Source organism: Balaenoptera ricei, chromosome 20, assembly GCF_028023285.1.
Source record: "Balaenoptera ricei isolate mBalRic1 chromosome 20, mBalRic1.hap2, whole genome shotgun sequence".
NCBI lineage: Eukaryota > Metazoa > Chordata > Mammalia > Artiodactyla > Balaenopteridae > Balaenoptera > Balaenoptera ricei.
In genome coordinates, this window is record NC_082658.1 from 51,138,871 (window position 1) to 51,163,491 (window position 24,621).

General features: G+C 41.5%; 1 protein-coding gene and 1 non-coding gene across 4 annotated transcripts in view; one reads left to right on the forward strand and one right to left on the reverse strand.

Annotated features, from left to right (window-relative positions):
- The window catches only part of SMG6 (SMG6 nonsense mediated mRNA decay factor), a 236,513-nt gene that overhangs the window by 196,183 nt on the left and 15,709 nt on the right, over positions 1-24,621 (reverse strand). For all 3 annotated transcript variants that reach the window (XM_059909059.1, XM_059909061.1, XM_059909060.1), the window contains exons 7-8: positions 23,170-23,280; positions 22,596-22,808 (exon numbers count right to left, since the gene is read on the reverse strand). In XM_059909059.1, the coding sequence (XP_059765042.1) occupies positions 22,596-22,808; positions 23,170-23,280 (324 nt within the window). The remainder of the gene's footprint in view (positions 1-22,595; positions 22,809-23,169; positions 23,281-24,621) is intronic.
- On the forward strand, positions 10,377-10,449 carry TRNAW-CCA (transfer RNA tryptophan (anticodon CCA)). The gene has a single exon. It is a non-coding gene; the product is annotated as a tRNA-Trp (tRNA).

Here is a 24,621-nt window from a genome sequence, read left to right on the forward strand (position 1 = left end):
ATCAGCCACAGGTGAGTAATGAGTGTTTGAAAGGTGGCTATGGTGACTGAGGAACTGAACTTTTAATTTTATTTCATTTTAATTAAATAGCCCCATATAGCTAGTGGCTACCACACCGGTCAGCACAGCTCTAGGCTGATGTCCTTTAGTGAATGATTCATTTCTATATACCAGGACACAGGAATTATCAATAGTGAGGGACAGCTGACTTAAGAGATGGATGGATATGAGTTTGCTCCAAAGATTATAATACCCATACTTTTACAATTTCTGGCTTTGCCATATGATCGGAGCAAAAGACACATCCTGAAGCACAAATAAGGCTCAGCCAATGGGAGCAAAGGATTGGAAGAACCTATTCTACTCTTCTGCCCAGATATATAATCCACATAGTGTGGAAGTGTGGCCTCACACCTGATTTTAACTATTGGACTGCACCTTTCAGAAGCTTGGGGGCAGCTCCCAACTAAGGACAGGTTGAATTTACAGAGCTGGCTCTGTGCTTTAGGAGTTAAAAGTACCCCAACCTACTAAGACACAACTCAGACACCGAGAGCTCAAGGTTTCCCAGCTGAGCAAAACAAGTGTGTCATACTCAACCACCTTAGTAACAGTCAAAACTTCTCCAGCACCTTCTCTGTGTAAGGCACATTTCTAAGCACTTTATGACTATTAGCCCATTTAACCTCACAACAATCCTGTGAGGTAAGTACTACTATTATTTCTATGTTACAGATGAGAAAACTGAGCACAGAGAGGTTAAGTGACCAGCCCAAGTCTGGTTCCAGAGTCTGAGCTCTTAATCTTCCACCTTTAAAAGGGGCAACTTTTTTGGCAGAACCAAGAATCACACTGAGGATGTTTATAAAGGCCAAAAGCTAAAGCAACCCCAAGCAAAAACCCACCAATGGCTCCAGCTATCATTCACTGAAAGACCACTGGGCCAAACCAACCGAGAACTCTTGCAGATTAAGGGAAGTAGATACTTCCAGTCCAGATCATACCATGAAAGCTGGTGGAAGCACTTAACAACTGTACCCTAGGATAATGCCAGCCAGAAGAGAGAAGAAAGAAAAGTGGGAAAAGTGAATAAAAGCTTGTTCTCCATATCAGTAAAATAGCAGTAATAAAACTAGTAAAATAAAAACCCTAATATTTTTCTAGATAAATCCACAATCTGCCTGTTTAATAAGGAAGTAGTTCTTCAAGAATCAAAGAATATATGTGCATTTACACACTATCATCAAGGGACTGTGCATGGTCCAGAAAAAATATGAGAAAACATACCCTCCTGCCTACCCACCTACCACAACACAGGAAAACCCCTGAATATCTCAGGAAAGGGAGGAGTAAGAACTAATCTAAGAACCCAGAGAAGAACGAAGCTTCAGTTTAAGAAAGATGTGGTCACAAAGAAGGTTTCACAAACCACTCTGCTGTGGGCACCAAAAAGCAAATAACCAGCATTACAGGGCGCTCTGACAACCTCATGTGAGCTTCAGATTTAAGCAAGGCACCAAATAAGGGAAGGATTCTGGAGCATCAACTCCTAGGAAAAGTGTTTCAAGTTAAAAATGGTTATTCAGGTTTGGATGTGAACTTCTGTATCTGTTCTTTATCAACAGAGGCACCTCTACCTCACTGGCAGCTAGCAGTAGAAAGGGAAGAAAATGGTTGGAATAAAAATGGATTACACATAGACGACAACATGAGCTGACACAGCCTGGCATTTACCTGGACACCACAGACAAGGCTATAAACATGCAACGCAGAACTTGTAGGATCCCACATCCCAGCTGGACCCAAGCATCGCCAAGGAGCAGGCTGGCCATGATGTCACTTTTCCCCCAACAGCCAGAGTTCAACATTAAGGCCAAAAACCACAGCACTTTTGGTGAGAGACTCAGTTTCACTGTGACTGGAGGAAGGCCTGCTTCCATCTAGTTTTCTGTCAGTCATATCCTTTTTGTGCTGGTTCCCAGACTCAAAATATCTAGTTCAAAAGGCATGGCAAACACCTTCAAATTCCTTGTCTTTGATCCAATTCTCCTCTTCATTTTCCTTATCCTCTCTCAACAATGAAAATCAATCTTAGGCACACCAGAAAGCAGGTAAATCATGAACATTAACTTCTTCCTAACTTATTTACAGTGCTTTATCCCTCTCACTGTTACTATGAAATGTATAGGGAAAATGTGAGTTTAGAGTTGAAAGAGAAGCACGAAAATGACGAGTCAAACACCAATTACGCCGGGACTTCCCTGGTGGCGCAGTGGTTAAGAATCCACCTGCCAATGCAGGGGACACGGGTTTGATCCCTGGTCCGGGAAGATCCCATATGCCATGGAGCAACTAAGCCTGTGCGCCACAACTACTGAGCCTGTGCTCTAGAGCCCCCGAGCCACACCTACTGAGCCCACGTGCCGCAACTACTGAAGTCCGCGCACCTTGAGCCCGTGCTCCGCAGCCAGAGAAGCCACTGCGATGAGAAGTCCGCACACTGCAACGCAGAGTAGCCCCCACTCGCCACAACTAGAGAAAGCCCGCGTGTGGCAATGAAGACCCAACACAGCCAAAAACAAACAAACAAATAAATAGAAACTAATTACACTGGGTTACAGAGTTTGCTTAGTTTGTGACAATTGATCAACCTGTATGGCTTTGATACATGCACTTTCCTGTATGTATATTATACTGTAATAAAGTTTTCTTCAAATTACCACAACCTCTGCTGCTGTTCCACAAAAAGCCTTTATTTCATGCCAGTATCCTTTGCCCTATATGTCCTAACCCCCGTCAAGATTCTAACTCTGAGGTGGTAAAAAATGAAGGTGACTGTGCTAAAAGGCTGTGGCTCCATCTAGGTGCAGAAAGCTATGCTGGTGTTAAATACCAGATCTCCTGATGGTGTAAATTAGATCCTATTTTACAGATGTAGAAACAAGGAAAGAGACTAAGAAATGTGTTGGCAGAAATAAAAAGAAATTTAGGAATATGACCCAGAAGATCTGACTCCAAGTCTGCATCAGCCACAAGGGACAGCTTCTCAGGGGGCACCAAGGGCATCTACTAGTGTCTTATCCAACCTTTTGATATGTATCACTTCAAAGTATTTTAAAAGCCATACTGCTTTACAGATCTGTCCGGAAGTCTAAAAGAAAATATGCCAAAGAAATTCCTTTGCCTTACAAATTAGGGCCTAGCATCTCAGAGATTTGTGGCACAAGTCAGCTCAAAATCTCATTAGACAAAATAAGACTTCCGTATCTTTACCAAGAAACACCCCAGAAAAATGCAAATCCACAAAGGTATTATTCCAACTCCTCTTTTCCATATGCTTCAGTAGTTGCAGTCCTACTGTGCGTGTGAAGAGCAAGAACAGGACTTATTGCCAACAGTTACAACACAGTGCATAACTTATTCCCAAGCCAAGCTAGGCTTGGCTCAGAAAGCTTCCCAGAATGATGGAAGGCATGACTGTAGGATGACTCAACCTTTGCTAATGCATAAAATAAAGCAAAGAAGAACTATTTGAAGGATTCACTTCTAAGCTTGGGCCAAATCAAAAGCCCAGAAGTATCCACTTTGTGATGAATCTTCAGTTCCAGCTGACTGATTAGACAGCATTGGTGTGGACATCTGTACTGTGGCCTAAGATGTTCTAATGACAGACTCCTGGCTAGGAATCTCAGAAGCAACCACTCAGTTTCTAACCACACCGTGTTTTAATCCATGCTGTTCCTTCTGCCAGAAAAGTCTGCTACCCACATCTCCCTAAAGAACTTCTTTCATCCTTCAAAATTAAGGACAGATCACCTTTCTAGGTAGCTTTCCCTGTTCATCATGAGTTAATTTCTTTCTCCTCTGTATTACCCCTATACAGTATACATATTTCTATTATAACATGTAACATTTCATTACAAGTATTTACTTACGTATCCATTTTTCTTACTACACTGTATCTTTGAAGGAAGGACCAATATCATTTACCTTTCTAGGTGCAGTGCCTAGAATAATGACCAGCATACAAAGCTATTCACTAAATATTTATGGAAATGACCTGAATGGGGACAGGAAAAACCCTGATCCCCTCAGAGATGACTAGCTGACCTGAGAAAGGGGTTTCACAACTGGATAAGTAAGAGAAAAGAGAAAAATGTCCATATAAAACTGTGAAGCCAATTATTTAAGTCCACATATAAAGGTATATACTGTACTGCAAGACAGAATACAAAAAAGAAAGAGGAGCCATCAAGAAAAAGATTAGAGGTCAGGAGCAGTAAGGACACGACACAAAATGCATGCCAGAAATACCTGACACTTACTAAAGCCAGTTACAAGTTCAGCTCTAACCTCTGGAACAATTAAAATAGAGAATTATTCTGAATAACAAATTCGTAAATGTGCATGAGGTTTAAAAAAAACACACAAAAAACCCTCACACAGTACAACTATCTCTGATACTAAAAGCAAAAATTTCTCCCGTGGGTTTCCACAAAGAAGATACCAAGTAATGCAAACAGCAATGATTCCCTAGGCCTCTTTTATTATTTGTCTTAATATAGGCTGATGACCTTACACCAAAGTACAATTCAGTCAAAGCAATACTACCACGGACCAACATGTCACCTAGGTACATGTTCTAGGAATGAATGACATGGAAAGAGCAAAAGGAGGAGAGATGCCTAGTGATTCCCAGAGCAGACACTCAATAAATTTTGAATCGGTAGACAGAAGATAGACAACTGGAAAAATCACTGAAGCTCTTAATAATAAAAATGTGTGATAAATACATTTTACAGGGACTTGAGCATCAGAAAGCATCTCGATAGTATTTTAAGTTCCTTCTGGTCTAGGGAGTCTATATACTAATACTTGGGAAAATAAAACTGAGCAGTAACTTCAATATTAAATATTTATGAGTAAAGTGAAAGGCTTCCAGGAGGGGAATAACCTGAGTTTCCCCCTGGAGCCAAACAAAGGGTCTACCGACTGGGGTAAGATCACAAGCCAAGAAGACAACTATTTCATATTCTCTACCTTAGCCCAAACATCACACCCAAGACAGTGAAAACAGAGTAGACAGATGAAATCCCGGGACCTTAAAGAGTAGATAGGGATTGCAAATAACAGAACTACAGATACGTCTCCCCACGAGTATGGTCAGAAACTTAAAAAAACATAGGAAATTGGTGAGAAAGGTAACATGGGGAAAACAAAAAGGTCAGTGCAGTCTCTTACCCCACACAACAGACAATATGTTATATACAAAGTGAGCTGCTCCCACTCACTACTAGTAACGTCGCCTCACTACTCTGTCCCTTCCTATAGCAGCTGCAGATTGAACATGGATCCTGTGTAAGGGTCTCATTCTTATTTGGAAGGCTCTTCACAGACTAGGAGCTGGATCCTAAGGGACGATTTATAGTACACCCGCACATACATTCCAGTTGGCTGGAACTCAGCAGCTGATTGCTCCCTTGTCTAACTTGGTAAGGAGCCAAAGGAGGACTTTTCTCAGTCGACTCTCCCAGGCTGGAAAATTCTCTAACCCCAGAGTTCTGGCTTAAGTCTGGATATCAGGTTATTCAGGAGATGCCAAAACTACGTCTTTACATTGGCTTTGAACAAGTCTCTCAAGTACACCATACGGATTCCCACAGATCTCAAAATCATCTGGACATTAAGGCCAAAGATGGCCACTCTTCCTCTCACATAGAGAGGAACATGCTTTCCAAAGCATGGCCAACATCAAAACAAACCTTTCATAAATCATACATCAACCTGAACAAGTCTTGAAGGGTGAACAAGCAACAGACACACTCATTAAATGGCCTCCTTACAACCTTTTTATTCTACACTGAAAATTCTCCCTATTCCCCCAGTGACTGGAATTCTCTCTCACTGTGGTTGATCCCTATGCCATGAAGGGCCAAATTCTAGGTCTGTTTCTCTGACCGAGAGGAAATGAAGGAAGAAACCTTAACAAGGTGTTTTTTTAATCTCAGTAGGCTCTAAATCACTGGTTCTCAACCAAAACAGTTCCACCCCTCCCAGGGAGTCCTTGGAAAATCGTGGGGGCCAACTACTGGCATCTAGTGGACGGGGCCAGGAATGCTAAACATCCTATGGTGACAGGCCAGAAAAATGAACTGTGCCCCCAAAAGGCAATAACACCCTCATTAACAATCAATGTCCTAAAGGACCTCTGGGTTAACTGCCTTTACCCGCCCAGCTTCTGGGGCAGTGGTGGGCCAACTTTTTCTGTAAAGGGTCCGGCAGTAAATAGTTTAGGCCTTACAGGCCACATACGTCTCTCTGTCACACGTTCTTCTTTTTAAACAACTCCTTACATAAAAAGGTAATAAACGCTTCTTAGCTTGCAGGCCACTGGCAGTCTTGTATCTCCCCCTGTTCAGAGCACTACCTGACTCATTACAGTCCACTTATATTGAGAGATGCTGACTAAAATAAAATTTGATGCCGTGTGTTATAAACAACTCCAATAATGAACATTACAATTTTAAAGAATGCAACAAGAGCTTCAGAATTTAGTCTTAAAACCTAAGAACTAAGGCATGTATTTGACTTCTAATCAATTAAACAGTTCTCTCCTCCCCTCCCCTGTGCATTTCAGTAGCAAGTTTTCTTGTGAATGTTCGTTTTCAAACATGTTACTGAAAAGAGCACAGGGCCAGCCTTTCCCTCTCCCTTGAGGGTATGTAACTGCCTATTCACTATGCGTGCCACTCAGAAAGTCTCTTTAGAATTACTACTCTTAACATTTTCTAAAATGTCTAAACCAAACCAAAGCCTGGAAAATCTGACTGGTATCTGGGTCCTGACTTTCCGGATGGTAACTAAAGGTCACGTGGGGTGGAAAGTGGCCTGTGGGTAACACAGAATACACACATGCACGCGAACAGGATATGTTGGTAATCCGGTTTCCTGAGACCTGGTGAGTTGTGAGAGTTCTCATCAACACTCTTGGGGAAGATGAAAAACCTTAAGCTGGGAAATAACTGGATTTTATGAAAGTATTCATTCTTAGAATTAGATTTCTGGTTGAAGCAGAATGGGAAGGTACACCTCCTCTTCCTCCACATTTTAGTTGTCTAAAAACATAAATAAAACAAACACAAAAAATAAATGAAGCGAGTATCTGACGAGGTTTCTTCACCGTGTGGAAGCTGGTGTTTGCAGCATGGCTTATATCACGTCTCAAGCCCAGAAAGACGAAGAGTGTGGTTTTGGTGTCTAACCAGCCTCAACTGCACCCTGGCACTCTGTTTCTTCCCCCTAGAGAACTCTGCTCTGCTAGAGGAAAGAAACCAACCTCACATCTTGAAACAAAACTGCTAGGATAAAAATAAAGCCCTGAAGTGGTTTGGTGACCGAGGTCATATGGGGCGTTAAGGGTTTGTAGTTAGGGCCAATGTACTTTGAGAAACTTCCACTCACTGCTAACCACAAAGAGACAAAGACAGACATCAGCCCGAGAGTCCAACAGTGATCCAGGCAGGTGGCCCCAGACCTTGTCTGTTAGAGGCTGTTCCTCACAGCAAACTCATAGGATCAATATCCGAAAAAACCCAGTCCCAGTTCTGACTTTCTTTGAAAGTAATCTCACCAAGCTGTTTCTTATGGCCTGAGAAAAAGAGAGCCAATCTGTAGCCTCTTCCTGTAGAAAGAGGCTCTTATGAACTCCTGTCATCACATGCTGCCAAATCTCAGTTGACAGAAGAATATTTTCAAAGAGTTGCCAGGGTGGAGGAGAATGACACGGGGTACATATTGTAAGCTACTTTACAAAAGTAAAGGGCCACATCAGCGACATGAAGTTAATAAAATGCCCACAGCAACCCCGAAAAAATACATGGTACCCACCTCACAGATATAAAATCTCTGTATTCATGAGGCCAAAAAATTAAGCTAACTTTCTCTGCTTTGACGATATAATTATGGGGCAATGCAATAACTGAGTTATCATGGACAAAACATTTACCTATTAGCAGAGAGACTCAATTCTTCTCTATCATTGTAAATTAAGTCAATGCTTAGGCTACCCAGAGGAAATCAGGTCAAAAGCTATTTTGAGCTTCATAGTGGCACTAGCTCTGGAAGTGCCAACCTGAAGGATCATGATACAACTCTAGGAATTGGAACTCACTCTAATACAAGGCAAGACATCCTGCCTAAGGAAGCAGGCCTTCTAAAACCATGCTCTCATCTATAGTTATGTTCATGGGTGGGGGCAGGGGGGTGAGGGGAAGGTGGAGGCATTAGATGTGTATCACCCACACATCACAGCTTTCTTCTGCACGGTGGTGGCAGCAGTGGTAGCAGCAGCAGCAGCTGGAGTACACAAATTATGCAAGGGGCACTGAAAAGCAAGACAAAGGATGGGTCTGAAGAAAATGCCACCTGCATACCACACTTTTAAAAAAAGCCTTCAAGCAAATATAATAAGTTGAGCATGTGAAAGCTCTGTGCTACGGCCACCTGACCTGGATTTCCCACAGTGAAGCTGTGCTCCTTTTTTGGCCCATGTTTACTTTGCTGGACTCTTGATTAAAGGCAAGAAAAAAATGTACTCATATACTATCCAGCCTTGTAGAGCCATGTATCAGAGTCGGAAAGAAAATCATCATCCTCGAAGGAAAAACCACCATGGAAACATGGACACAAGAGATTCAGGCAGGGACAGCACACAAAATCCAGGCAGATGATTCCCAAATCTTGGCAAATAAGGTTCTCACTCTGCCAGAGATTCCACATAACTATCAAGAAGCCTGGGGACAAGGAAAACTACATGAGACCAGAAAAGCTTATTCTAACCAACTGGTTTGGTGGGTGGCATTCAGACTTTACTAAAACACAGCCTGAAGCTTTTCAGTTCACACGCTTAGGCAGTATAACTTCTCACTTTTCACCAAGCTTGGCTGCAACAGGATGCTGAGGAAAGAGCTCTGTCCCAGAGCTCTGTAGGTAGGCCTCAATACCCACAGGTACAAATTTCATTACGAAACAGAAGTGATACCTTCAGATTCCTTAGGCTCACTACTGGACAGCAGACAGAGTAACCCAGCCAGGTAGCAGGACATACTGCTAACTGATTTCTAGGTCAACAACAATGACAACGTCACGTGAATCCCAGCAAAACACCTATGGCCCAATGATTAAGACGTTTCCCTGTGCCCAAAGTCAGGCCCGTTTGGGTGCTCTTGTCAATCTTAAACTGAATCTCTGAGAAACAACTTAGATGTCTCTTAAAAACCTGGATTGTAATAACTTACTTTGGTGACACTTTTAAAGCATGGATCACAGAATCAAATGCCTACAGAGGCAAGGTGCGTGATATAAGTAAGCAACATACAAGCAAGCATAGGAGAGGTAAAGGGGCTAGTGGCAAACTAAAAGGGGGTAGGTACTACTCAGCTCTGGCAAATTGTTGCCAGATCTTGATTTCTTTTGAGAATTAGCTGGCAACTGACTGTAATTTTAAAATAAAACAAACAAAAATCCACTATTTGTACCACTTGAACTCTGGTTAGTGAGCTAATCTGACACCTCCTAACGCAATAAAAAATGAGGCACACGGCCCCACCAATGAAGTACTCTTACCAAAAATGCTGAAAGTATCTAACCATGTGTTTAACTCTCATTTACAGTTATATGGGGAGAGAGGAACAGGTTAAATGATACCACAAGGAAAGAGAGGCAAATCCAGAATGCGGAAATTCCATAGGACAATTGACCTGCTTCTTCTTTTTTTTTTTTTTTTTTTTGACCTGCTTCTTTAACAAGCTAGTGACATGAAGAAAATTTTTAAAAGGGAAGGCAGAACCGGTCTTGATTAAAAGAGACTTAGGGGCTTCCCTGGTGGCGCAGTGGTTGAGAATCTGCCTGCCAATGCAGGGGACACGGGTTCGAGCCCTGGTCTGGGAAGATCCCACATGCCACGGAGCAACTGGGCCCGTGAGCCACAACTACTGAGCCTGCGCGTCTGGAGCTTGTGCTCCACAACAAGAGAGGCTGCGATAGTGAGAGGCCCGCGCACCGCGATGAAGAGTGGCCCCCACTTGCCACAACTAGAGAAAGCCCACGTACAGAAACGAAGACCCAATGCAGCCAAAAATAAATAAATAAATAATTAATTTAAAAAAAAAAAAAAGAGAGACTTAGGAAAAAAACAATCAAACAATAATATATAGATCTTGATTTGAACAAACCAACTCTAAGAAGACATTTGTTAGATAATCTGGGAAATGAAGTTATAGATCAGATATTGAATGACGCCAAGGAAAGGCAGGGCAATGGCCCTGTGGTACGTAAGAAAACGTTCATTACTTTTTTAAAGGCATGTAGGGGGCACTTCCCTGGTGGTCCAGTGGTTAAGACTCCATGCTCCCAAAGCAGGGGGCCCAGGTTCGATCCCTGGTCAGGGAACTAGATCCTGTATGCCACAACTAAGAGCTCGTGTGCTGCAACTAAAGATCCCACGTGCCGCAACTAAGGATCCCGCATGCAGCAACTAAAAGATCCCACACGCAGCAACAAAGATCCTGCATACTGCAACTAAGACCCAGTGCAGCCAAATAATATATATATATATTTTTTTTAATTAGAAAATAAAAGGCATGTAGAGAAGTGGAATATGTAGGGATGCAGTGATCTAGGGTTTGCTTTAAAATACTTCAGCAGGGGGTGAGGGGGAGAAGCTGAAACAAATGTGGAAAATGTGGGTGACAGGTATGGGGGTTCATTACGCTATTTTCTTGTGTGTGTTTGAAATTTTTCATAATTAAATAAAACTCTTCAAATCAAATGAACAGTTTGCATTTAAACAGTGGGCTGTCAGTTTGTGAATCATCAAGCCTCATTGTTCACTTCGGTTAGAAAGCGAAAAATGCAAAATCAAACCTAATAGCTTAAAAGAACACCGTAACAAAAATGTAAGTATGTCAGTAACAACTACCACCACTGTATGAGAAGTTACGATATGCCACTCATTGCTCTTTACATGCATTATCTCATTTAGTCTATTGTTATCACCACCTTACAAATGAGGAAACCAAAGCGCAGGCAGATTAAGGAACATGCCCAAAGTCTCACAGCTAATAACTGATAAAACCAGGACTTGAACTTAGGACTTCCCAAAACTCAAGCTGTTAACTCCTGCACTATCCTGCCTCTGACATACAGAATGCTGGACAAAATTAATGAAAGCTAACAAGCTTCCAAACCCTAAAGAGATATAATGGACTTGCAGGCAATCACTCATGGAAGGATCTCCCAACTCCCAAGCAAAGGTGAATAACAGTGTGTATGATATGCCACTAATAGACAATCATATATCTATCTTATATATACAATTTATATTACATACAAACACACACATACTATATTACCCCATTCAAAAATATTTCTTGGGCTTCCCTGGTGGCTCAGTGGTTGGGAGTCTGCCTGCCAATGAAGGGGACACGGGTTCAAGCCCTGGTCCAGGAGGATCCTGCATGCCACGGAGTAACTAAGCCCACATACCACAACTGCTGAGCCTGTGCTCTGAAGCCCGTGATCCACAACTACTGAGTCTGCGTGCCATAACTACTGAAGCCCATGCACCTAGAGCCTGTACTCTGCAGCAAAGAAGCCACCGTGGTGAGAAGCCCGTGCACCGCAACGAGGAGTAGCCCCCGCTTGTGGCAACTAGAGCAGACCCGCGTGCAGCAACGGAGACCCAACGCAGCCAAAAATAAATAAATAAAATAAAATAAATAAAACATTAAAAAAATACATTTCTTTAATTAAAATATTTAAAAAGGCAATCACTCCTCTACTAGATCTGTCAATCTCTATTCCCACCCTCCTAGAAACCAACCCTAACATAACTGCCTAGAAATTTCTCCAACAAGAATCCAGCTTTCCAAACAAGGTCACAAACTTCCTATGCCCAGGGGACCTCACATTAATCCCTCATGCCCCCAATTTATTACTAGCTCAAGATGCTGCCTCATGAAATGGATCCTTTCAGACTCAATCTTTCAAAAACAATAATCAGGGGGCTTCCCTGGTGGCGCAGTGGTTAAGAATCCGCCTGCCAATGCAGGGGACACGGGTTCAAGCCCTGGTCCAGGAAGATCTCACATGCCACGGGGCAACTAAGCTCATGAGCCACAACTACTGAGCCTGCGCTCTGGAGCCCGTGAGCCACAACTACTGAAGCTCGCGGGCCTAGAGCCCATGCTCCGGAACAAGAGAAGCCACCGCACTGAGAAGCCTGCACACTGCCACGAAGAGTAGCCCCTGCTCGCCGCAACTAGGGAAAGCCCGCACGCAGCAACGAAGACCCAACGCAGCCAAAAATAAAATAAATAAAATAAATTTATAAAAAAGAAAACAACAATAATCAGTCCTATTAGATGTCTAACCTTTCTTGAACTCACTCTTCCTTATTGTTGTGGCTTGAAAAGTTTCTCTTTATGCACAAGAGACAGGACATTATGGTGTCACTCTAACTGTGCTTTGATAAAGACCAAGATACAGATAACTGTGTTGACTGTAGATATTAGAATACCACTTTCCCAACCAGATTCTAGGTTAAAAATTAGGCATGGATTTTTCTCTTCTGATATCCCAGGATAATGGGCATTCGACATTTCCAATCTAAATGCTGTGCCCTATAAAAATATGCAGGAAGAGCATACCCTAAAATGTTTTATTTATTTATTTTGGCTGCACTGGGTCTTCATTGCAGCGTGCGGGCTCTTTAGTTGCAGCGCACGGGATCTAGAGCACGTGGGCTCAGTGGCTGTGGTGGACGGACTTAGTTGTGGCATCTCACTGGGATCTTAGTTTCCCGACCAGGGATCGAACCCAGGCCCCCTGCATTGAGAGTGTGGAGCCTTCACCACTGCACCACCAGGGAAGTCCCCTAAAATGTTAAAAGTGGCTATCTCTAGGTGATAAAACATATTTATCTGCATTTTCAAGCTTTTTACAATAAGCATGTGTTGACTTTGTGCATTTTTAAAAGCGATAAAAATATGAAAATGAAAAAGAGCTTTGCCCTTCTTGATTGAAGCCATTAGCAATTTCCTCCAACCACCAAGACACAAAGAGACACTAGTACCTTCTCCAGGTTCGAGCTCAGAATGCCTAAAGCACCATCTAAGAGAGCAGTCCTCAAAGTTTAATCAGCAAACTGTGGGGCAAAAAATTCAGTCCACTCTCACCCTACCAAATTTAATGAATGGAAGAGTATTGCTTTTGTTGAATTAACAATGCAGATGTGACAAGTAAACAATGAGAAATTCCAGAAAATAAAATGTTATTTCCAGAATCCAGAAGGATATTATACAGGACCAGCCTACGGACCACCACACACCCACGCGTCCACAGCACCAAACAAGAAAGTGGTTCCTGCAGAAGGTTTAGTCTTTCCACCACTCCAACTTTCTCACATTATCCTCCAAACTTATCACAGATTTAGATACTCTGCAAAGCCTCTGCTGTGTCACACCACCTCTGTCTTTGCTCGGGCTGTTCCTCCTACTTGGAACACTCTCTTCTCACTCTCCCTAGTTAATGTTTCCAGGAAGCCTTCTGAATTCACCCTCCCTTTGGCCACCACAACCCACGCCTCCACCAGGATTGGACCAAGTGCCCTTCTCTGTGTTTCCAAGGCACCCAAAACATACCTCCCTCACGACACTTATATGATACAGTTGGTCTTCATTATCTTTGGATTTCTCATTTATGAATTCACCTACTCATTAAAACTTATTAGCAACCCCAAAACCAATACTCACAGTGCTTTCACAGTCATTTGTGAACATGTACAGAGCAGCAAAAAATCTGAGTCTCCGCATAACCACATTCCCAGCTGAGATCAAACAAGGTGATTTCTCTCATACTTTAAACTAGTGTCCTTTCTGTGGCCTACTTAGTGCCACATTTTCCACATTTTTGTGCACTGATTAAAATGGTCCCCAAGTGCAGTGCTAAAATGCTATCTAGTGTTCCTAAACATGAGAAGGCTGTGATGTGTCTTAAGGAGAAAATATGTGTGCTAGATAAGTTGCTTGGGCATGAGTTATAGTGCTGCTGGCCATGAGTTCAATGTTAATGAATCAACAATACATTAAATAAGGTGTGTTTAAATAGAAGCATACATAAAATAAGGTTATGTACTGATCAGCTGATGAAAATCTTGTAACCAGGGGCTCATAGGAATCTAACCCTGTATTTCCCTTGGGAGCAATGGTTCAGAACCTACTAATTCAGTGTCTATGGTGACTTTACAGAACATAACTACTGCAAACAACAATAAACTGTATACTGAAACATTCTCTTTATGTAGCCATTCCTTCCATTCACCCGGAGGTTGGTAAAGTAGGCCCACAGGCCAAAGCGAGCCTGCCACCGGTCTTTGTAAACAAAGTTTAACTGGAACACGGCCATGCTCACTCATTTACATTTTGTCTATGGCTACTTCAGCACCACAACAGCAAAGGTGAGTAATAACAGAGACCATATGGCTTGCAAAGTCTAAAATACTTACTATTTGGTCTTTCACAAAAAAAGGCTGCTGACCCATGCACTAGACTCTAAGCTCTTTTTTTTTCTTTTTTTAAATGTATTTATTTATTTATTCTTGGCTGCATTGGGTCTTCGTTGCTGCGCGCAGGCTTTTCTCTAGTTGTGGTGAGCGGGGGCTACTCTTCGTTGTGGTGTGCGGGCTTCTCATTGTGGTGGCTTCTCTCGTTGCGGAGCACGGGCTCTAGGCACGCAGGCTCAGTAGTTGTGGCTCGCGGGCTCTAGAGCGCAGACTCAGTAGTTGTGGCACACAGGCTTAGTTGCTCCGTGGCATGTGGGATCTTTCCGGACCAGGGCTCGAACCCGTGTCCCCTGCATTGGCAGGCGGATTCTTAACCACTGCGCCACCAGGGAAGTCCCAACTCTAAGCTCTTCGAGGAAACAACAATGTTGTACTCGTCTTTACAATCTTAGCACAAAGCTGGCACAATAGGACAGGTAAACCAAACTTCAGTCTGATGAAGCACTGGACCCAGAATACAGCCTTCTGCTCTAAGAAGTCCGGGGTAACTGCATTAAATCCCAGATCTGATTAAGTCTTGGAAAAAAAGATACAATGCAAAGAAATAAATAATGAAATGTGACAGAAGGATGAGGAGCAAAAGGAAAAAGACCAAGGCAAACAATATCATTTGGTGGGTGAAATAATATGAGAGATTCAAATAAGGAAAGACCCAATAACAGGTATTAGTAGCTACTGAGGTCCAGTCTAGTCTGAACCCCAAAACATATTCAGAAGAGTCAAAGAGAAGGAAGGTTTCGCAAGAGCTTGGCCAAATATACAATGACATTTCATTTGTCTAAAGACATATTTTCTACACATAGCACCACGCATGTTGTACATATAACAATCACAATGGGTTGAGGAAAATGCCAGGAATAGTAAACCAAATCATGCCACAATAGGAGAACTCACTGAAGTCTGAAAGACAAACATCTATCAACAGCTCATTCTTCCCCAGCAGATAGACACATGTTACACTGCATTCAAGATGTTGATAACAGAGCAATCAGGTCTGAGAAAATCCTCAGCAGTTCCATCAGAGACTCTCACCTTTCAGTATGAACATTATTTCTGAAGCCATTAATTTAATATCCTTAGATTAACTCACTCTCAGCCACAACTCATTTGCTAAGCAGTACCCTTTTCTGATTTCCAAAGGGAGCTGAGACATAGTGGAAGGCACATCCACTAAATAAAGAATGCTTGGAACCCTGGCGACACTGAATTTGAGTGGCTTAGCTGACAGAGAGAGAGTTTAAATGCGAGGCTCAATAGTTTCAGAGGATGCCACTTACAGCTGAGGCTGGCAGTCCCTCCCCAGGTTGCATGTTCAACCCAAACCACATCTCAAGGCTGAAAACCAGCAACCCACAAGCTAACCTCCTGCAGCCACTCAGAGAGAGAGCAAAAGCTCACGCTTGGCAGAGATAGGACAAACCAGTTTGGAGATTACTATCATTACTAACAACCACCTGAAGCCAAATTTTCTGTTTCTTATTCATGGATCTGAATTTTAGCAGTTTGTGCTAGAAACTCTCCAGGAGTTGTCAAAGGAGCAACTCCTATCAAGGCTAATCACTCAAAAAGGACAAATGAAATGAACACGCAAGTAAAGCACAACACACAAATTACACAGATAAATAAATGGCACACACCTTTATAATGAAACATCATGCAGCCACACTAAGAACATACTAAGAAGAGACACTCTTAGACAAGTGGAAACACAGTCAGTTCTGCTACAAGCTTATTTTGAAAATGTGTATCTGTTCCATCATGATCAACATATTAGGGAACAATTTGAACCTAACACCAATTTTTCTTTTGTTCAGGAAAAACAACAGGTAAACAGAAAACTCCACCCAGCTGAACCAAGCTACACAGGAACACACAAAACACACACATACACACCCCCCCCCCCGCCAAACATCCACCAGCTACTGCAGTTCACCATGTGAACTTACATTCTGAGCCATGCCTGTCCCCATCTGGTGTTATACCTGCCAGGCCAATTTCAAATAACCCTCCTTCCATCACTTCACAATAACTCACAAGTAGCAATCCTTCCAAAGCCCACTTCTACAAGCAAACCTCATGTCTTTTTCAAGATAGTATCTACATACTTCTTAACCAATGAACATGTATAAAACTGTACAACTGCTTTATTAGGTTTATATCTTTTTTTTTTTTTAAATATGTCACTGAGGGAGTTTTTGAGTGTTGTGCTCTTAACCCCATTTTCCCCGTAAGCTCCGTAGTTTTTATTGTGCAATTGTGCATAGCACAGTGATTTTTAGGAATGCATGTGTTACCTTATAGGAGAACTGACTGCATGTCCAGTGGATAATTCAAAAAAGCAAACTGTGGGACTTCCCTGGTGGCACAGCAGTTAAGACTCCACACTCCCAATGCAGGGCACCCAGGTTCGATCCCTGGTCAGGGAACTAGATCCCACATGCATGCCGCAACTAAGAGTTCACATGCCACAACTAAGGAGCCCGAGTTCTGCAACTAAGGAGTCTGCAAGCCGCAACTAAAGGAGCCCGCCCGCCGCAACTAAGACCCAGTGCAACTAAATAAAGAAATAAATAATTTTTTTAAAAAAAGCAAACTGTATATCAGTATATATAGTATAATCTCATTTTTGTTAAAAAAATATATTTCATGTGTCTGCAGGTATGTGTGTATACATACACAACTATAAATGTTTAGAAAAAGGTCTGGAAGAACCTATATCAAATAGTTAATAGTGGTGTCTCTGAAGGAAAGAACACAAGTGACTCTCATTTTAAACTTTATGTACATTTTTGTTTGATTTAGATACCGTGAATTGGTGTTACTTCTGCAATTAAAAATTTCCCTTTAAAAAACAAATAAATCAAAAAATAATAAGAAAAAAAATTTTAAAACAAACAAACAAATAAATCTGTTCTAATAGTAGAAGTGTTGAAAAGAGTGATCATTACACAATCTGGTTATGCGATCCCTTGTTTAAAATCCTTAATATTAGATATCCAAACTCCTCAATATTTATGAAGAATCTGGCCCCTCCTATCTTCTCCAGCTTCATCCCTCACTTTTCCTCCCCTCCTTTATATGCTCAACTAAGATTTATTTAGAATCTTCTATATGCAGGCAATGGGGATAAGGCAATGAGCAACCAGGTACAGACCCCACCCTCACAGAGGCTTGAATCTAGCAAGGGAGAGGCTTTAACCAACAAGAACAAAACTGCACCTAGTTTTTAAGTAACTATAAAATTACTTAATCAGAAATACGGCATTACAAAGGGGAAACCACCAGGCTCAGGGATCAGGAAAAGCTTCCCTGGAAAAGGGAAGTGGTATTTACGCTGAGAGTTTAAGGAGAAGCAAAAATGGAGCTGATAAAGAGAGAAGAGCACTGCAGGCAAAGAGAATGTGCCATAGCCAAGGGCCAGAAAAGAACTTGGGCCCTTCAAGGAAGAAGCCAGTATAGCCACAGAACAAGAACAAAGGGGGGAAGAGGGGTACAGGATAAGGTCAGAAGCAGCAGAGACCAAATCTTGCAGGGCCCAGTAAACTACTTTAAGGATTTTGGACCTGATTCTAAAAGCAAAGAAAAACAACTGAAGACTTTCAAATAGGGAAGTGACGTGACCAGAAATGTGTATGTGAAAGCTCATTTGGGTTACTGTCCAAAAAGAAAGGCCTAAGGAGGACCAGGAATAAATGTGGAAAGGTCATTAAGAACTTCTTAATAGTGTATGGATTACTGAAATAATGAATGATAGCTTGTACTACGATAGTGGTAGTAGAAATAGAAAAAAGTAGATAGATTCAAATTATGTTTAGGAGTAGACCAAACAGCTCTTGATATTGACTGGATGTGGGGTACAGGAAAGGAAGGGGTAAAGGATGACTCTAGTCTCTAGCAAGAGCACCACTCACATCCTAGCCTCCAGCCATACTGAATGACTTGCAGCTCCCTAAGCCTTCAGCCCAAGAGTGGAAATGCCCTTACATCATCCTTCAGCTACAAAGTGCCTCCTCATTCTAGCCTTACCTAACCATGCCCATCAGGTGCTTTAGTTTATGCTCCATAGCCTCTCAGCCTTGCCTTTATCACAGCACTTGGCACACTGCATTATAATATATAATATAATCGTATGTTTCTGTCTTCCCCACATGACTGAGTGCTCCCTAAGGTTAAAAATCATTTTTGGTTGTTTTAATCTCTGTATCCCCAAAGCCTAATTACTCAAACCTCTGTGAATAGATTCCCACTTCCCATCAGCTGTATGTTCCTGTTGCAGGGAACAGAGAAAGCAAGCTGAGTTCCTGGGGCCTGCTGTATGAAAGAAAAGGATATGGGAAGATGGCTTGAGCCTGAGAAAGCAGGTAAAAAAGGCAGTGTGGTTTCCTAACTGGATAAACAGAGAGCTATGAAACTGCAGGCTTCCTCCTCAAGTGCTGGTAGTATAGAACTAAAAGCCCAAACCCAGAGATGTAAATTTAAAAGAAATTAAGGATGGTGTATGTACCCACGGATGATGTATAGGCTGAAAATATATAAACAGCTTCAACAATAGTTTAGAAAACAAATTACCACATTTTACTCTGCACACATCTGTGATCATCTGAAATTTTTACTAAAAATATATTCGTATGTTATTTGTATAATTAAAAATAAAATAATAAAGTGTAATGGATCCAATGTGCAGCTCAGAGAAGCTACACACTGAATAAAAACACATGCCATATGATCCAGCAATCCCACTCCTGGGCATATATCCAGACAAAACTCTAATTTGAAAAGATACACGCACCCCAATGTTCACAGCAGCACTATTTACAATAGCCAAGACATTGTAGCAACCTAAAAGTCCATCGACAGATGAATGCATAAAGAAGATGTGGAAAGGGTGTGGTGAAAAGGGAACCCTCCTGCACTGTTGGTGGGAATGTAAATTGACACAACCACTATGGAAAACAGTATGGAGGTTCCTTAAAAAACTAAAAATAGAACTACCATATGACCCAGCAATCCCACTACTGGGCATATACCCTGAGAAAACCATAATTCAAAAAGAGACATGTACCACAATGTTCACTGCAGCACTATTTACAATAGCCAGGACATGGAACCAACTTAAATGTCCATCGACAGATGAACGGATAAAGAAGATGTGGCACATATATACAATGGAATATTACTCTGCCATAAGACGAAACAAAATTGAGTTATTTGTAGTGAAATGGATGGACTTAGAGTCTGCCATACAGAGTGAAGTAAGTCAGAAAGAGAAAAACAAATACCATATTCTAACGCATATATATGGAATCTAAAAAAAAAAAAATTGTACTGATGAACCTAGTTGCAGGGCAGGAATAAAGATGTAGACACAGAGAATGGACTTGAGGACACAGGGTGGGAGGGGGAAGCTGGGGCGAGGTGAGAGTAGCATCAACATACATACACTATCGAATGTAAAACAGTTAGCGAGTGGGAAGCAGCAGCATAGTACAGGGAGATCGGCTCGGTGCTTTGCGATGACCTAGAGGGGTGGGATAGGGAGGGTGGGAGGGAGGGGATAGGGGGACATATGTATGCATATGGCTGATTCACTTTGGTGTACAACAGAAACTAACACATTATTGTGAAGCAATTATACTCCAATAAAGATCTATTAAAAAAAAATCACTTTCCTTTTCCAAAAAAAAAAAGATGTGATACATATATATATATACAGAAAATGGAATAGTACTCAGCCATAGAAAACAACAAAATAATGCCATTTGCAGCAACATGGATGAACCTAGAGATTATCATACTAAGTGAAGCAAGTCAAAAAGAGAAAGACAAATACCATATGATATCACTCATATGTGGAATCTAAAATATGACACAAATGAACTTATCTACGAAACAGAAACAGACTCACAGACGTAGAGAACAGACTTGCAGTTGCCAAGGGAGAAGGAGGGGTGAGGGAGGGATGGATTGGGAGTTTGGGATTAGAAGATGCAAATGGATATAGAATGGATAAACAACAAGGTCCTACTGTATAGCAGAGGGAACTATATTCAATATCCTGTAAGAAACCATAATGGAAAATAATATGAAAAAGAATATGTATATATATGTATAAATGAATCACTCTGCTGTATACCAGAAACTAACACAACATTGTATATCAACTATACTTCAATAAAATAAATTTTAAAAATGAAAAAGAATAAAAACACAAACTTACAAACACATTGCTTAAAAAATAAATAAAACACCTAATGGAACAGAGAAAGCTATAAAAGATTAATTATAACTTTTATGAGAGATACTTCCTAAGCTTGAGGCCAAGGCCAAAGAAAGCCATAAAATGCTTTCTCAAATTGTCATTGTTGCTTTCATTTTAAAGACACACAGTGGAGCTAATCAATAGAAAAATTTATCTCTTATTCAAATAGGCTTCCAGTTTGCGGTGGTAATATTCAAACTAGAAGAGGCAGTAGTGAGGGATTCTACCATAGCAGCAACCCCTCTGAAGCACCTTGATGTACTGGGGCCCCATGCACAACATGACATATAGGAAGTTGGGAGTTTCATTTATAAGCAATGACTGCTTTCCAAGTCATCCAGAAAACAGCTAAAGACTAAAGATATAGGAAGATAAATGGAAATTTTAAATTAAACCCCAAAGGACAAGTCCTCCTATCCCACCACCTTTGACTCATTCTTAGACAACCATGCCTCCAACTTCAAAGAGGAAATAGAAATCATCAAAAGGCCCTCCCTCATCTTCCTCCTATAATACAAACTTACCTGCATTCCCAATTATCTGTTCCTCCCTGCCCTCAAGCACAAGAAAGAGGGGTTCTCTTACCTTCTTTCAGGCTAATCCCCTCATTTGTGCGCTGGATCCTACTTCTTTCTCATCAACTGCAAGGACTTCTCCCTGCCATCTATCTCCTTTCTTTCTTAGACCTCGGACCTATTTATCATTATGTTCCTTCCTTGAGTAGCTGAAGCAACTCTCTATGACTTCAGTACCATCTATAACAGGATGCCTTCAAGTATCTTCATCTCTGGCCTAGATCTCTCTCCTCAGCTTCAGATATCTGCTAGCCTCTAAATATCTCCACGTCAATGTCCTATAGAAATTCCAACATGTCCAAAACTAAACTCACCATCTTTCTCCTACAAGCAAGACCATCATTCACCCAGTTTCCAAGTGAGAAACCTAAGTGTTACTTTTGATTCCCTCTTCTCCCTCAGCTCCCCATGTCCAATCAAGTCCTTTGGATTTTACCTCATTAATATACTTCTGTTCACTTCTCCCCATCTGCGAAGCCATTTCCTGGTTCAGGTCCTTCTCACATCTCACTTGGATTACTGTAGCACGCTCCTACTCTTCTTATTTCTGTCTTACCCTTCTCCAAATTTTCCACAAAGCAGCCAGAGTCATATTTCTAAAGTGCACATCTGACATTTCCCTATTTAAAGCACTCAGTAGCTCCCTACTACCTTCAGGATAAAGGTCAAATTACTTATTACATGACCCTTCAAGGCCTGGTCCCAGATTACCCCACCACCCACTCCTCTATAAATTTTACTCTCAAGGCACAATGAACCCGCCATTTGCAGTTTTCCAACTACTGTGTCCTCTCCTTAGCTTCAAAAATCCCACACAGAATCCTAAAGCATCATATTGATGACTATAAACCCAAAGCAGCAAAAAACTGTCATCCTATACAAATCCTAAATTAATCTTCACTTAGAAAAATTACTTTTACTAAATTCTACAGTGCCACATAGTGGTGAGAGAGGGAAGCAAATAGCAAAGGTAAAGGAAGTGTAGGTGGAGGACACAGATGAGAACATCAGGGAGCCTGAAGTGATGTGCCTTCCCTGAGATGAATGGGGAATGTCTGTGCAGTACTCCATGGCTGCATGTACCAGAGCACTCACGCTTACTCAGCTAGTCTTGCTCATAACATCACCCTCAGGAACTTACATCACTGGGGCTCAGGCTGCCCAGCCCATTCTCCTGCTCAGAATCCTTCCCAGACTCAGTGCCCTGGGAGGACCGGGGATGGGATGGATGAATCCAGATCTCCAGGCGAGTGGTGTCATCTCCAACATGCCGGAAAGTGGATTTCTTTCCTTTCCGCCATTGGCCAGGGCTCAGTTCCAATTCCTCGTGTTGCTTCTTTTCCATCTGTTCTGCCTGTACGACATACAAACATATAAGCTCAGACTGTCCTGGGATTCAGCCAATCAAGAGAAGTGCTCATCTCACCTGAGTTTGTTGCCCAAGAACTGTAAAAAGTAAAGACTTTGCCACAGTAGCAGAGTATCATCTGTTTTGTCTCATAAAAGTTATTAATTCTGGTTTAACCAGATGCTGTGGGCCCTGGAGAGCTCTCCTAAAGATAAGTTTGGTTCTGCATAGAGACTGACTGACTCCCATCAGCACAGCCCGAGGGGACCCCTTCAGGACATTATCAGTCGTTTCCTTAAGGACACAGAGACACTAAGAGAAACACATTCTTCTAGGAAGGAATGATTCTGCCTGCATCCCCACTCACCTTCCTTTTGGTCTCTTCAAACAAGCTCATGAGACTCTCCTTGGCGGTCAGGATAGGGTTGCTGGCAGCTAGACTGCGCATATAGTAATAGACGGCATCAAGCTTCCTCCTCTGCAGAAAAAGGTCAGAGACACTGAGTCAACCAGTTCTCTTCTGGACTCCAGCCTGAGTCAGCAGACCCAGGAAACCCTACCATCCCTCCCAACCTGTGCTCCAAGCTGTGAGGAGTTCCAACATGAAAATGAGACAACTATCCATGGGAGAAGCCATGGCGAATACATCAGAGCTCTCTTCTTGCCCAGTACTATGTCTTACATGTAGAGGTTCTCTTAAAGCCACATGCTCAGAAGCAGGAGAAACGAATAAAGAGCCTCAGAAAATATGAAACCAATTATGTTTTCTTTTTAGAGAAAGAAAATGTTCAGCATGTACTAATTATTGTTTTTAAAACATTATAAATAACAATGGCAATATCACTGATTAAGCATAGCTAAGTGTGAGGTAAATGATCAGCACTCCATAGATATTATGATATTATTTCCAAACCTAAGGAAACTGCCCCACAGGGATTACTATTCCCGTTTTAATGATGAAGAGATAGGGGCTCAGGAAGATTATTACATAACTTGCCCAACAAGGTCTCAAAGCCAAATCCCAGATAAGCTAGTATTTGAACCTAGGTCTGCCTGGCTCCTAAGTTTATGTTTTCACTACAACATACTGACTCCACGAAGAAAAGGAAACAAGCTATTATCCAATGCATGCAGCAAATAAATACTTCAAGTCCATTTTAAAACCAATTAATAAGTAAAAGAAAGGGAGAGGGTCAGAAAGAAGGGAATACACTGAAATAAAGGGGGAAAGAATATCAAAAAGCCTTTCTATCTTTCTATCATATATATCGTTACCTTTTCTGTCTCAAAATGCACCTAGACTACTACTTCCCTTCTCTGCCCAGCACCTACTCACTCTTTAAAAGTCCCATCTTGCATTCATCTAGCATGGTTAAAGGTGTACATTCTAAGCTTAACTGCCTGAGTCTGAATTTGGTCCTGCCATTTATTAGGTATAACCCTAAGAAAGTCAACCTAGAAAGGTTTCCTTATTTGTAAAATGAAGATATTCACCAACATATATGGCTCCTGAAAAGATTAAAATTCATATAATATATACAGTTTAACAGAACATCTGGTACCCAGTTTCAGTCAGTTAAGTGGGCGCTATCTTTAATGTTATTCCAATTACGCCACTCATTTGATTTTACAGTATTTTACCAGTTCTACAATGATTTTTTTCATATTTTAACATCTCTGAAATCAAGATACAACTCAATCACTATCTACCATCATGTCTTATTTTAATTCACATTCTTCTTTCTTAGTGGTATAGGAAATGATGTATCTAACAATCAATTGCATCAAATTGCATCAAGTCTTAATTTGTATCATTGTC